At 31.2% G+C, this 15,548-nt stretch overlaps 1 protein-coding gene across 1 annotated transcript; it reads left to right on the top strand.

The window, feature by feature from the left end:
* Positions 1 to 5,300: 5,300 nt before the first annotated feature.
* Positions 5,301 to 8,730, top strand: LOC111017935 (cytochrome P450 81Q32). Its single transcript, XM_022293831.2, has 2 exons — positions 5,301 to 6,252; positions 7,965 to 8,730. Exons 1-2 carry the CDS (start codon positions 5,353 to 5,355, stop codon positions 8,595 to 8,597), a joined length of 1,533 nt encoding a protein of 510 aa, XP_022149523.1. The 5' UTR covers positions 5,301 to 5,352; the 3' UTR covers positions 8,598 to 8,730.
* The last annotated feature ends 6,818 nt before the right edge of the window (positions 8,731 to 15,548 follow it).

The following is a 15,548-nucleotide window of genomic DNA, read 5'->3' as shown; positions in this document are numbered from 1 at the left end:
TTCAGTATTCTCAGCTTTGGACTCGATGCACTCGAATCTTCCCAACTTTCTCTGGTTGCAAGACGCAGGTGCGAACCTATACCTAATCTACATGCTCGCGTGGAAATCCTAACACGTAGCATTTTTTCAAAGTTATAAAGTGACTTTATAGCAAATATTTTCAATAGCCTTTTATGAAAGTCGCATTTAAAAAAGTTTAGTTATAACGTCTTCCAATAACATTTTTAAAATGCTATAAAATGTTAAAAAGACTTAAAACCAAGGAAACTAATGAGAGAAAATATTGCTAGCAGCAAATATCTAATATAAATTATAAATGAATATAAATTTACCCAGCTGATCAGCTTAAGCTTTTTGGATTGAATGGTAACCCAAGAGGACTTGTGCTACCAAGTGAAAATTGCCCTAAGTTACCTATAAAATTTCTCTAATTAATTATATATTAGAATTAGAATTTTGAAGAATGTTTTCATAGATTAAAGATAAAATATTTATCTAAATATATAAAACAAATATGTATTTTTAAACATAGTTGAAAGTTAAAATTTTATACAAATAGCATAATTCAAATAAACTCAAATTCAAATATAATATGAAACGTACTAAGAAAAATCATATTTAAAAAATACCCACTTAACCTGTTAACCACCCTGATTGAACTTTATGTGTGTGTGTGAACTTAAATAAAATAAAATAAAAAAAATTAAACTTAACAACAAAAGAAAATTGAAGACAAAAACTCATACAAGAAAAAAAAGGGGAAACTTCACCCTTTTTAGGTGGATGAGTTTGTTTTAATCTCAAGTTTCTAATTTTATCGTTAAAACTAAAATAGAATTAAGTGTTACAATTTAAATTCTAGTTAAATAAATAGTGGTAATACTTTCATAGTTAAGTTTTTATTTTTAATGAAGATTTTGTGTTTAGTTGCAGCCATCAGTATATTTTGATGGGAATATTTTTGCAGATACTAATTTTTTTTGTATTGGATGCTTTTAATTAATCGGATTTCATTTTGTTACTAAGTTTGAATGTTTTTTATCCACTAAACTTTTGGTTAGGTTCGAGTATATTTTTGTGATTAAATTTAATATAAGTTTGAAAGTATTTGTTAGGTCAAATTTTATATGATTTGTTAGTTCATTCATATAAACTTTTTACATTTAGTTTTGATAAAGTACCAATTATCACACTTATCTAAATTCACATTAAACATTTAATTTAATTCAACTGTATCCAAAGAGGAAAAAAAAGTTTATTTATGCCTGGGCCCTAGTTGTAACTTGTAATTATAAATGGACAAAGTGGGTGGGTCGGCAGTTAATTTTCATTTTTTCTTTGAAAGATCTTAAAAGCTAATTTCTAAAAGTTGTTTTTCGTTTTTAATAAAGAAAAATGAATTGCATGTCCCAACATATATGGATTCAAGTGTGATAAAACAATCTTTTTATTTATATTTTGAAACAAATTGGAAATGAGAATAATAAAGAAAAATCTGTTTGGATTATTTTCAAAATTTCTATACAATTTTGAGAATATTCCTAAAATGATGAGAAACAATAATAAACATAGTTAGTCGCAAAGTACCTAGATTTCTTAAGAAAGTTGGAAACAAAAAACAACAAATAGGAACGTTACCAAACGAGCTTTAATAGTACAAGAAATTTTTTCGTACTAATTACTGTTAACGATCACACATTAAAAAGACAAGAAGACTTAACAAGAGTTTATAATATAAGTGGGTTATACTTCTCTCATACTCAATTGACTATGAGATAGAACCCTATTAATATTAATATGACATCAGAGTCCAAAAAACTCAAACTAGTATTCGATCAAGAATGAAATGGGATCTGGCCAATATTGGTGAATAAAAAAGAGACACTATTTTAAAGAGCATGTTAATGATCTCATGTTAAAAAGATAAGGGACCTAGCAAGTTTGTAATATAAGGGGACTACTCTTCTCGTAGACAATTGATTATAAAATGAAACCACATGAATATTAATAATTAATATAATTGTTTGACACCGTACATATAAATTAAGAATAATGCAAAGTCATGAAATAAATAATAAATCACTCCATAATATGTCAAATAATTATAAATGAAAGGAGTTTATCTTTTTTTTTTCCTTTATTTTGTTTGAAAAAAAAAGAAAGAAAAAATGATATTGGATGAGGTTAATTTCGTAATTTTAATTTTAAAATCTCGTGAAATTTTATTTGAAATCCATGGATCTAAAATTCCTAAAACATCTTGAGAAACGGAGGGTAAATTAGTAATTTAAGCTATCATCATGTTTCACGTGTTTCACGTCAACGACAGAGAACCAGACTTATAATAACCTTTCTGGCGCGACTTATAATGAAAACAGAGCGCGTTTTTTTTTTTTTTTTTTTTTTTGAGAAATCTGAAAACAGAACAGAATATTCTGCAAAAATGAATTAATAATAATAATAAAAACAGTGAATATTTTACGTTGTGTCCGACGGTTACAGATGAAAAACACATTTGCTACCGATTATTGTAACTTATTATTAAGCTGGTAAAAAACACGTGTCAGGTAGAATCTCGTACTCGACGTTAGTGCTGTGTCCCATCTAATAACGGTTTTGCTTTTGGTTCTACTCAAAAAATCTCACACCAATAAGGATAATCGTTCTCTCTTATATACCTATGATCATTCACTTTCCTAATCAATGTGAGACTTTGTTTGTACTCCTTAAAAACCCAACAACATCCTCTCTTAGAAGGTTTCTCAGTGGACCCGCGCTTGAGGAGGGATGAACATGTGTCTTGTTCGGACGCTACCCATAACAAATATTATTTTAGATAGGACTAAATATTTAGGTGCAACTATCATTAGTTTATAAATACACTATGGACAATTTTAAATTGGGATTTAATTTCCAAATCTATTACCAAACACTTATTTGAAAATATTTAAACCATGCAACTCTATCTTTCATTGAATCCAAATGTCACCAACCAAACACAACCTGAATTTCTTAAAGAAACCTCCTACGCTAGGGATGTATATAATATACAAAATTAAAAGTTTAAGGATCTATTAAATACAAAATTATAAGTTTGGAGACCCAACAGACAATTTTTAAAGTTCAAAAACTTATTAGACACGATGTCAAGAACTTAAAAACCTATTAATTAAAAAATATATTAATTACTTCTTAAATTTTAGAAATTTATTAAAGATTGCGAAATCAAACTTGTAACTCAACAATATATTTTATTTTAGTCCCATATCATAGAGAATTTGACCATGTTGGTATTAAATTACAAATTTAGCCCCACTGTATTTTAAAGTAAAATTGTACAATATCATTATTTTAATTTTTAAGAAGATGACAATCTAGTCCCCGGTGGTGGAGGCTTCCCGCCGGGAGTATTGTCTTTTTCATTTTGTGGGAGTTTGAGAAACAGACGAAAGAGTTTCAATTGACGAAGCTGACCCTTCTGCTAAAGGAATTCATCAGTTCTTCTATGGACTAAAGTAGTCTTTTCCTTTTTCTTAATGACAAAAGTATAGAAAATAAATTCGATAGTCAAGAAGCAAAATTTTCTAAAATTCTAAAAAAAAAAAACAAAACAAAACAAATATTTTGTCAAAACGTTATTTTGAATTGATTTTAATGATATGCACTGATTCTTATATGATTTGTTACATCATACCAATTCAATCAAAAATTTTCAAATGAATATTGCTCAAGGGAAAAATACATGATACATGAACTAATTAAGTTAGCTTGGTATTGTCAGATCCGTACAATTAAGTTATGGAGAAGACCGACCTACCCTCGGAACTGAGTTGAAGACTGTAATCGTCAATTGGAGCTGTTCTAACGACCTTGTCTCCCCCCCCTCCAACTGCCTATAAAAGGGGACAATCCACCACTCAATCCATGTATGCAATTCTACTCCGAGAACGACTTACCTTAACTTGCACGATACCGACTTGAGCGTTGGAGTATTTGTTCCTTTCTACAGGTCCTTCTTATTTAAGGTAGCATCTCATTAACTCGCTCCGTTGCCACGTGACCAACTTCGATAGCTCAACAGAATTTTGCATCAACAGACATCTTGTGTAGACATAATGTTAATCGTGTTAACAACGATGGTGAAAAAAAAATACAATTTAAAGTTTAAGGATGCAGTCGAAACTCTGTGAAATTTTAAGAATTAAATAAATAGAATGAGCAAATTTTATAATTTGACCTAATTTAATTTTAACAACAAAGTTTATTAATAAACTTTTTAAGATGGTTCGGAGTTTGGTTCCATCTCAACACTAATTTTGAGGTCCATTTATCTTTTCAACGTGAGATCTTTAATAGTTTGAACTTTTGGATTCTGATATCATGTCAATATTCATAGGTTTTATCTCAAAACCAATTGACAATGAAAGTAGTCCATATCTATTATAAACATTTTTTACGTCTCTTTATAATTTCACGTAAGATCTTTGACATATAATTGATTAAAACCACTTTTCACAACTTAAAAAATCATCGCAAATCTATGATGTTTTTATGAGCCAGCACATCAACCAACTATCCTCACCACGTGATTCATACCTTATTATTCTTTTTACTCAAAGGATACCACGTGATTCATACCTTCTTCTTCTTTTTCCTTTTTTTCTTTTTGAGTTAAATTCCTCAACTTAATCCATCTAAATCTAAATATTAAAGTAACGCAACCATCAGATTTTGCAAACTGAATATATAATCTAACCAATGTGAAAAATAAAATTATAAATCTATTCCAAATATTCAAATTTCGGTTTAATAAAATAAGTCTCAAACTTTAAAAATTATAAGTTCATAAATTTTTTAAAATATCTAATTAGTCCTTAAATTTTCTCTTTTGCATCTATTAGAGTATTTGAAGTTTCAATCTTATACATAAATTTGAATATAGCATCTAATATAATGACAAACTTTCAATTTTGAGTTTAATAGATTCATAGATCTTTAAGGAAAAATTTAAATTCGTTAATTTTAAAAATATTTAAATATGTCAAAACTTATCAAACATGAAATTAAAAGTCCTTGATTACTTCAAATTACAAAATGCTCAATACAATAATGTATTAGTAATTTTACTAATATTAATATCATTCCAATTCCGGGTAGATAAAAAACAGATTCAAAATGCATCAAGAATTTACTAAACATTTTTGGCGGGCTTAATTAACGTGAACCACAATTTTGTTATTTTATTTTGGCTTGTGAACCACAATTTATTAAATTAATAATTTCATTTCTATATATATATGTATATATGATTTATGCCTATGGTGGAGGATTGAATTCAGCAATCCATAAAAAATGGAGAATATTTTGCTGTATTTCTCACTCTCTCTTCTCTCAATTCTTGTCGTGAGATTTCTTCTGAGATCTCCATCTGGCCGGAAGCTGCCGCCGAGCCCCGCCTTCCGGCTACCGATCATCGGCCACCTCCACCTCCTGGGCCGGCCGGCCCAACACGCCTTCAAGAAACTCGCCGACAAGTACGGCCCGGTCTTCTCCCTCCGGTTCGGGTCGCGGCTCGTGGTCATCATCACCTCGCCGGAGGCCGTGAAGGAATGCTTCACGAAGAACGACGTCGTGCTGGCCGCCCGGCCGCTCCTCAACTCCGGAAAGTACATGGCCTACGACAACACCATCTTCGCCGCCGCGTCGTACGGCGAGCACTGGCGCAACCTCCGCCGCATCGGGTCCATCGAGATCTACTCCCCGACCCGCCTCAACAAGTTCCTCGACTCCCGCGGCGACGAGGTGAAGCGCCTGCTCCGGCGGCTGGGGGAGAGTAACAACAGCCCTCCTCCGGCGTCGGCGGGATTCTCGACGGTGAAGCTGGAGCCGCTGTTTGCGGAGCTGACGTTCAACGTGGTGATGCGGATGGTGGCGGGGAAGAGCTATTTTGGGGAGAATGTGTCGAACGAGGAGGAGGCGAAGCAATTCAGGTATATTATGAAGGAGATTTTTATGATCAGCGAGGCGTCCAGCCCCGGAGATTTCATACCCATTTGGAACTGGATCGACCCCACTGGGTACGAGAAGAAGCTCAAGAACATTGCCAAGAAAGTTGACATTTTTCTTGTTAATTTGATTGAGGAGATTCGGAACCGGAAGGGGGAGGGCAACACCATGGTTGATCATTTGCTCTCCATGCAGGTCTCTGAGCCTCAGTTCTTCAGTGACCAGATTATCAAAGGCCTCATTTGGGTACGTTTTAATCCCTCTCTTTAATTTAATTCTTATTCAATAACTTGCAAATGATCTTTCTATCTTTCATTCTTTGGTTAACGCTCGTTTTTTGCTGACCACTATTTTAGTAGCAAATCGTAATAAATGTTGTTAATTTATTGATTTATTGATGATACATTTAATAGATTAGTATACATTTAATAGATTAGTAGATGCCACTCGTTACCTTGGAGCTACTATAATTAGTTATGGTGGAAAAGTCTAAGGGATTTTTCTTATCTTGTTAAGGATATAGTGGTAGCTCTTATATTTTTGTTCTTCTTATGGACCATATGTCACTCCCTTTTCTAGGTAAGTCAGGTGGAATTTTGATTGCAATATTTTTACAAATTACATTGTCTTTTTACTTCTTGGGGAATAACTTTCTTGGAGTGCTGAAAACAAGAATTTGAGAATGATGGAGCTAATTTTTGAGTCGGGCAACCGAACACAAAATACACAATTCTGAAGCAAACAGTTTCACTACAGCCCCTGTGTGATTTTGTCAAATATTTCCTTAATTTTAAGGAGTCGAATTTTTTGATTTATCATGAGCACTCATTTCATGCCAAGGAAAGAAAATATTTGGCTACTCACTAGTAAGAGTAACTTTGTACTTGACACTATTAAATATTTGACAATTAAGAGAGAGAATTGAAAAAAACCTAACGATTTTTTAAATAATAAAAAGTTATTAAATATTTAATGATGGTAAGAACAAAATTGTTTCTTGCTCGTGAGGAGCGAAGTATTTTCTTTGTAGCGACCGTTGGATTCTATATTGAGAAGATAAAGAATCTAACAAAGATTTATAATAGACATTAATTATTTTTTTATTACAAATTAATTTTGAAATAGAATTCTATGAATATTAATACGATATTAAGTTACAAATGCTCAAGCGAACGTGTGGTCCAAAAACTTGATTCGAGATGAAATTTCATGAATATTTAACGTTATCAATTAAGTATTTTTTCTTAGTCGGTAAAAAAGGGGTGTTTGACCCGTAAGAATCTAATAAATGTTTTTAATTTATTGATTGATTTATGATACATTTAATAGATGATTAGATGCTACTCATTATCTTCTAGTCTCTATAATTAATTGTGGTCAACAAGCCATTAAGAGCTATTTCTTATCTTGGAGAGCTGAAAACCAGAATTTGAGAATGATGGAATTAATTATTAAAAAAGAAATAATAATAGAGCATCCAGTTTTCAGAACAGCGGCTCCACAGAATTTTGCATTTTTTTATTCTCAATCGAGCTCTAGTTTATTTTTGTTTCTTTCTTGGTGAGTGAACACGTGAATCACGTGAATAATTGGAGTCTGTTTTGATTCTTTAATCCGAGCCGTCTGAACGGTCTAAACCGACCGGGCCAACGTCGTAGATTTAGAAAAATAGTTCTCTTTACTTCTTAAATTATATGATTTTATAGTTTAGGTATTAAATAGAATTATTTCTCAAATTTGTATATATGTATGCATTATTTTTTGATATATAGAAAAAGAAATTATAATTCCAATAAAGAAAAAATAAACATTCACTTAATGTTTCAAGTTCCAATCACAAGAAAAAAATAGAGTTTTACGGTATAGTCATACTTTTTTTTTTCTTAATTGTACTAGAATACATTTAAAACCATTCGCATACAAAATTTTAGTCCATATAATGTTTCTAATTCCTGTAGGTCATAATGCTAGCTGGGACTGACACACAATCTGGAACTCTGACATGGACGATGTCTCATTTGCTCAACAATCCAGAAGTGTTAAAGAAAGCTAGAGCTGAGATAGATACAGTAGTTGGGCGAGAGCGATTGGTAGAAGAAAACGACTTGTCAAAAATGACTTACTTGCAACAAGTAATCGCCGAGACATTGCGATTGAACCCTCTTCCGCTCCTTCTACCGCATTGTGCGTCTGAAGACTGCACGATACAAGGCTACCACATCCCACGCGACACGATGTTGTTGTTCAACGTTTGGGCAATCCATCGAGACCCGAAACTATGGGACGATGCACTCATCTTCAAGCCCGAAAGACATGCAACTCTAACAATTGAAGATCAATACAAGTACCTTCCATTTGGGTTGGGGAGACGAGCATGCCCCGGTGGGGGCATGGCCAATCGTTTGGTCGGCTTGGCTTTGGCGACGATGATTCAATGCTTTGAATGGAAGAGAGTCTCTGATGAATTGGTTGACATGACTGTGGGCAATGGAATCACTGCATCTAGAGCTTTTCCATTGGAAGCAATGTGCAAGCCATGGCCAGACATGGAGAGAGTTTTGGTGGAAGAAGTTGGTCTTGTTAGAAAATGATGCACCAACATTTGACCATGATCTAGATTTTATGTCTTCTGATTAAAATTAAGCTATGAATCGACTTAAAACTTTGTTCTTGTTTCCCTTTATTAAAGAATAAAGCCCATATCTTGTATGTTTTTATTTGCAATTATAATTGTTTGAAGCTTGGGATCTTTTGGGAAGAGGTAAAAGCCTATCATTGACGTTTAAGTTGGGTTTGGTTCATTGATTGAGTCCTTTTTGTACAAATTATTAAAACTACACCCAACCTTGGATAGAAATAGACATTTTTCTAAGTTAAAGAAAAAATGTTTTTTTTGAGGAAAAAGTAAATTTATTAGATATAAGTGATAAAAGTCACATGGGCTATAAATCGAGGGACTTCTCCGTTGATTAAATTCAACATTCACGTGAGAGAGAATTGGAATGTCAACGTACCAAGAAAGATGATACAATGAGATGGTAGAAAAATCTTGTGCAATCTCATGGATATCTATTACACACATCGATTCATCATCGATAGTTGAGATTTCGCAATGAAAGGAGATGAATTGTACTAAAAAAATATGATTTAACCAGACATTTATCTATTTAGTTTTTATAATAATGTTTTATTCTTAAATTATTTTTAAATTCGTAAATATATATTTGGAAGTCTTGAAGTATGAGCATGGTTTGAAGCACTTGTTGACCATAAAAAGGTGTATTTTATGTCAGCTTTTTTCTTGTTAAATAAATTATTTTAAAAATTAATAATAAGACTAAAATTAGTTTTATGTACAATCAAATCGTCTAATAAGAGGTACTCTGAACTTTAAAAAAATATTTAGAAAGTTTCTAAATTTATAATGTCTACAGTAGATTCCTCAATTTTAAAATATAGTTAATAGATTTTTAAATTTTTTATTTTATATTTAATAGGTCAATGAACATTCGATATTATGTCTAATAAATTCTAAATTTATAGACACTTTTTAAAGTTAAAGAGATTGGTTGGACAGTGTTCGGGCAGTTAAATGACTGCCACATGTCAACAAACTAGGGAAGACAATGAAATACCTTGGCCACCTTGCGAGAGAATGAAATAACCATATGGTTGTGCGTGTAGCTACAAGAAAATGAGTACCTAACTGTTCATTTTCTTGTAGTGCTAGCCTCATTTTACGAAGGCATGCCTTTGTAAGATCGAGTCGACCCATATGGAGCACCACAATTGACCTAGCCGAAAGTAGTACACGAGATTGCACCTAACTGTTCGTGAATCACTTTTTCGACAACACGTTGCGAATCGCAAAACGATTCTAACCAACAGGTAGATGGAATCTGTAGGTCTAAACCTATAAATATTGGGACCCGCCCCATTTAAGACGACGATTTTGTGCTAGCTAGTGCATGACCAACTAGCTTAGGCCTGACCATCTCAAGACGAACATTATAGGCTCGACCACTCTAGGTTGACCAACCTAGTCAATCATCTCGGGTTGAACAACCCGAGTAGATCAACCCTTGTCAACCACTTGACCAACCAACTCGGCTCGACCAGCCTGAGTAGATCAACGTTGATAAACCACCCATGGCAACCTACTCAGGTCGACCACCTTGGGTCCACAGTACATGCACGACCACTCCAGAACGACCATCTAAGGCCCGACCAGCATAGGTCTAACCACACTAGGACGACCATTCTTAGCCTGAAGGCCCTAGCTGACCGGCCCAAGTCGACCATGTCAAGACAGCCATCTCGGGCACAACCATCCTAGGATATGGATGGTCACTTTTACGAAATTTTTAGTGGAAGGGAAAATGACGGTGAAGATTGGAGAGTGAAAAAAAAATTAAAAATAGATATTAGTAATAAATTAATTGTAATGATATTATATCAATTATAAAAATAATTTATTTATTTGATTTTATTATTAAATATAATATTTTTGTAATTTAATAATTTAAATATCATTTTAGAAACCAAATATTAATAATTTAAAAGTACGGTACTTTTAATTATATGAAAATCAATTTTAAGGGCGTGAAACCAAACATTAAAATGATTATATAAAAATCAATTGCAACTAAATCTCTTTTTCCAAAATCATTCATTTTACGGTCACTTCCAAACACACCCTTATAAAATGTTGGATCGAAAGCAATATATTATCGAGCTTGAAAACAAGTAATGGGTATTTATTGGGAATGCGAACAAATCTCAAATTAGGTAGGGAAGAGAAAAATCTATGGTATATAAGTGAAGGACAACATATCCATTGATATAAATCATGAATGAAACAAAAAATAAAGCCATAAGAGTTTATGTCCAAAGTTAACAATATCATACCATTGTTCACTTGTCTCTAATAAGTGGTATTATAGTCATGCCCCTAACATAGTCGTGTTGGTGTAGAATCCTCGGATGCTGAATAGTCTACTAGATAGGGGATGCACTCCAAAGAAGAGTTGAGTTGGATAAGGACGAACGGGATGAATAAATATTTGAGGGAAGGATTGTTGGAATGAAATGCGACCGAAGCCCGACAGCGACATTGACTAAGTAAAGGGAAGATCATAGGTACATATAACAATACAAGTAAGAGACAACAACTCTATTGGTATGTATTCCGTCTTTTGTTTGAAATAAAAGGGAAATCCAAAAGAGCTTATGTCCAAAGTAGACAATATCATATAATTATAGGTTGTCTCGACACAATTTTTACCTTTAAATTATACTAAACCACTTTGAGTAAATTTTTATTCAAAACTTTCAATTTCATAGAGTTATCGAACTCTACAATGATATATGTAGTAGTTTTTACCTTCTATTACAATTTTTTATACTCACCGCCCACTAATGTGAACGAAAATCAAGTCTTAATATGGGAGGAGTTGCTAACGTGCACATCCTTGAAGTTTTCTTGGCAACCAAACCCTAGCAAATCATTGATTGAGATTGGCCATTGAATAAATCCCTTAAAACAAGTTCAATAAAATCTAGTTCTCGAGTCATTTTTCTTCGAACTCCTATAAATTTTGTACAAAACCTCTGTGTGTAATTCATTAAAACACACATGATAATATTTTCTTAATTAGTATTCAAAGGGAGGCTAATAGAAGGTAAGACTTGCATCACTTTTGATATGAAAAAGATTGTTCATGAAGCCTCTAGAAGCTACTAGGTTTATCAAATCTTCCTCCAAAGGCTTTTTTCTTGGATAGTTGAAGTAACTCGAAACTATTAGAATGTAATATGGCAAATTTGTGGCCACTAGATCATCATCTTATCTAAGGCTAATATGTGACATATTTTGTAGCCATAGAAATTTGTTTAATGACCAAGTATGGTTGGGATACAAATAGGTGGACATCCATACTTGGCAACCCATCCCAAAAAATTCCTAATTCCAACTAAGCTAAAGTGTGTGTGTGAGGTACATAAGAAAGAAAGTTTGTAATTTCTACTTTATTGGGTGGAATTCTTCTTCCTTGCTTGTGGTTTTTACCCTAATTCGTCTAGGGGTTTTTCTCATAAAATTACTCTATCATTTTCTTCTTCTTTTCCCTCCACTTCTACTCAATTCATTTTAGCTGTGATCCTACTCTATCCAGTTCCAATCTCCATCGTTGCTTCAAAACATCCTCGTGCTATCCAAATATGATGCCAATACCAATTAAAGGAGATAGAGATGAAGCTTTTCTATTCAATTTGAGACAAGAAGATTTTCAAAGCAAAGTTGCTTAAATCAATTTCAACTTCATTTAATGTTAACTAAAATTTCCTTTAATAAAGTCAAGAGTCAGCTCAAACTTCATTTATAAAGTTTAAATGTCAAACTACTACAACCTAAGCTACACTATGCGTGGATGGGTTAATGAAGACTTATTGTGGCTGTCATCATTAACGCTTCCTTTACTTCATTGCAATTTTAGTTTCAAAATTTTGAATTAGAGATAGAAAAAGTGTCACTTTTGTAATTGAGGGGTTGAAGATTTGTTTGATAACGTTTCTATTGCTTGTTTACTATTTCCAATATTCTTAAAAAATCTAAGCATTTTGCAACTAACTATGTTTTTTGTTTCTCATTTTTTGTGAACCTTGTCAAAATTGTATAGAAATTTTGGAAACAACCAAAACAAGTTTGTTTTTTCTTGTTTTCATTTCCCATTTGTTCTAAAACATAAATAAAAATATTGTTCGATCATACTAACTTGAATTTATGGATGTTGAAGCCATGAAATTCATTTTTATTTATTAAAAATAATGAAACATAAATAAGAAACATAAACATTATCAAACGGACCTGAGTCTTCAATTGTGGAAATAAGTTGTTTGAATGCCTATAGATAGATGGAGTTATTAGGCAGCTATTATCACAATAGGATTTCGTACGGTGGTGTTCATCCGCGTAACGCAAAATGATGATGGATATTGTGATATTAGACCATATCATGTTTAGACTCGAAATCAAGATTGTAGTGCTCATAATGCATTCGTGTTACCCCAAATGGTCATTACGTAATACAATCAGAAGATATATACCGCGATCTTAAACTCTATCATAGTGTTATTCGAAGAAATGATCTCAATGTAATGCAATTGGATGAAAGAACACCACTATGTTTATTCATTTGATCACATTACTCGATGAATCTAAAGCCATGTTATTGTAACTCGAATTTGTCACATCAGCCTAGACATTTTTTTTTTGTTAAAGACTTTAGGGGATGTTTGGTTCGTAGGTTTGAGCAGGTTTGCAAAACCCGAGTTTATCAATTATAAGTTGTTAAGTCTTGGGTTTATTAAATCTATATTTGGTTGTACTGAAAATAGGTTTGTTAAGTCTAAATTAGTTAAACTTATGTTTGATTGGACGGAAAATAGGTTTGTTAAGTTTGAGTTTGTTAAACTTGTGTTTTGATGCTATTGTGTTAAAGTTAAGTTCATTAAAACCGTGTTTATGGGTACATTTTGAATTTATAATAAATAATAGATCTATATATTAACTATCTGATTGAAATAATTAAAATTGAAATAAAAATTTTGTTTTCTTATGGAATTAGGAAGTGTCCTTTTCAATATCAAATAAAAAAAATTAATACGTTTTTTTGCATAATTTTTTTTCAATAATTGTTTTCTACAAATTTATCCAACATATAATTTACCACAAAATAAGTGTTATCAATGAATTATTTAATTATTTGTTCATTTCTTCTTATACTAACTAAATTTATTTACTAATTACCACCCAAATTTCCATTAAACTTAGCTTTTTATTTATTTATTTATTTATTTTTCTTAGCCAATACATCTGACTTAAAAGTTAACACATCTAAATAATAAATATTTAAAGACTATTAACTGCAACACGAACTAACCGCAATATTGTTAAATTCATTAATTGTATAAAATACATTTTTAATTAATTATGCTAATATGACTTTTAGGTTGGACTAGAAAAAGAGTTTGACGAACTATGGAATTAGAGAAATGAATTTGTTAGGTTGTATGACGTATATTGAGTTTTGAAATTAAAATAAAATGGTTTAGATTATTTATATATGTGTGATTAAAAATGTAATAATATTTAGGATAATTGTAGTGGGTAGCAAAAATATTTGATGTATTTCAAAAAATGTCACACTTTTCAAAATTTCAAATATAGCAAAATATTTGAATTTTTATTTTCAGAATTTTTATTATTCCAATTTTACCCTTATGATATCTGATATACATCCGATGTATATCTATATCTGATATACATAAGATGTATATCAGATATAGATTTGTATATGATATACATCAAATCTATATCTAATGTACATATGATGTAACTCTGATATACTTCCAATATACATTTGATGTACCCCTAATATACAGTATCAGATGTACCATGATATACATTATCAGATATACCACTGATATATATCAAATGTACGTATTATACATATAATATATATATATATATATATATATATATGATGTACTTCTAATTTATGATATACTAAATATATTTCCAACTGATGTACTAAATATATTTGTAACTGATATATTAAATATAAGGTATATCAAATGTCTAATTTTTAGTGGTATATCAGCTGTTTAAATTCTAGTTTATCATTTCAATTTGTTAATTAATACACTAATATTATCAGTAATGTGATTACTATATCACTACTATTTATTCAATATTAATATTAATTAGATACTAAATATAAGAGATATCAACTGTTTAAATTTATAAAGTATATCAAAATTTTAACTTGTCCTTTTGGACGTGCATGATCCACATAAACCTTTTATATAATAACTTTATATTTCAAAAATAAAAAATAAAAAATCTTGCACCATTACATCCGAAAAAAATATTGGATATAATAGTATGATATCAACACACATATATCGTAGTTATATTAGTAGATATAATGATTATATCAGAGGTATATAAGTGGTAAATTAGAAGCATATTAATTATATATTAGTGGTAAATTAGAAGCATATTAATTATATATTAGTGGTAAATCATATAATCATATAAGAAGTTATATTAGTAGTTACCATAGTTATATCAGTGATATATCATTTGTATATCAATGGTAAATTAGAGACATATCAAATATATATCACATATATATGTATTGTATCAACGTGGTAAATCAATGGTTATCATACGTATATCAGTGGTAAGACATGTTAGAAGTTGAGTAGATATCATGATTATACCAGAAGTAAATAAATTGTATATCATTATTATATCAGTGGTATATCAGAGATATATATCAGTGGTCAGATATATTACAGATATATTAAAGGGTGAATTTGTAATTTTACAATTGGACCTCCGTTTTTCTGAAGAAAAAAATGTTATATTTGAAAAAACTAGATGTGATTGCTATTTTGCTTATTTTACTAAATTTTTTTGTCATATTTGTAACTGCTCCTAATATTTATATAGCCACTAATATTATAAGCATGATTAA

Source organism: Momordica charantia, assembly GCF_013281855.1.
Source record: "Momordica charantia cultivar OHB3-1 chromosome 2 unlocalized genomic scaffold, Mcharantia_2.0 BLBB01000002.1, whole genome shotgun sequence".
Classification (NCBI taxonomy): domain Eukaryota; kingdom Viridiplantae; phylum Streptophyta; class Magnoliopsida; order Cucurbitales; family Cucurbitaceae; genus Momordica; species Momordica charantia.
The sequence above is the reverse complement of the archived record's forward strand: the minus strand, read 5'-3'. Positions and strand labels throughout refer to the sequence as shown.

Bases quoted from the DNA above. Each gene is read 5' to 3' on its own strand.
- LOC111017935 (XM_022293831.2), top strand. From the start codon at position 5,353: ATGGAGAATATTTTGCTGTATTTCTCACTCTCTCTTCTCTCAATTCTT. The intron at 6,253-7,964 runs GTACGTTTTAAT...TAATTCCTGTAG, and splicing joins TTATCAAAGGCCTCATTTGG to GTCATAATGCTAGCTGGGAC.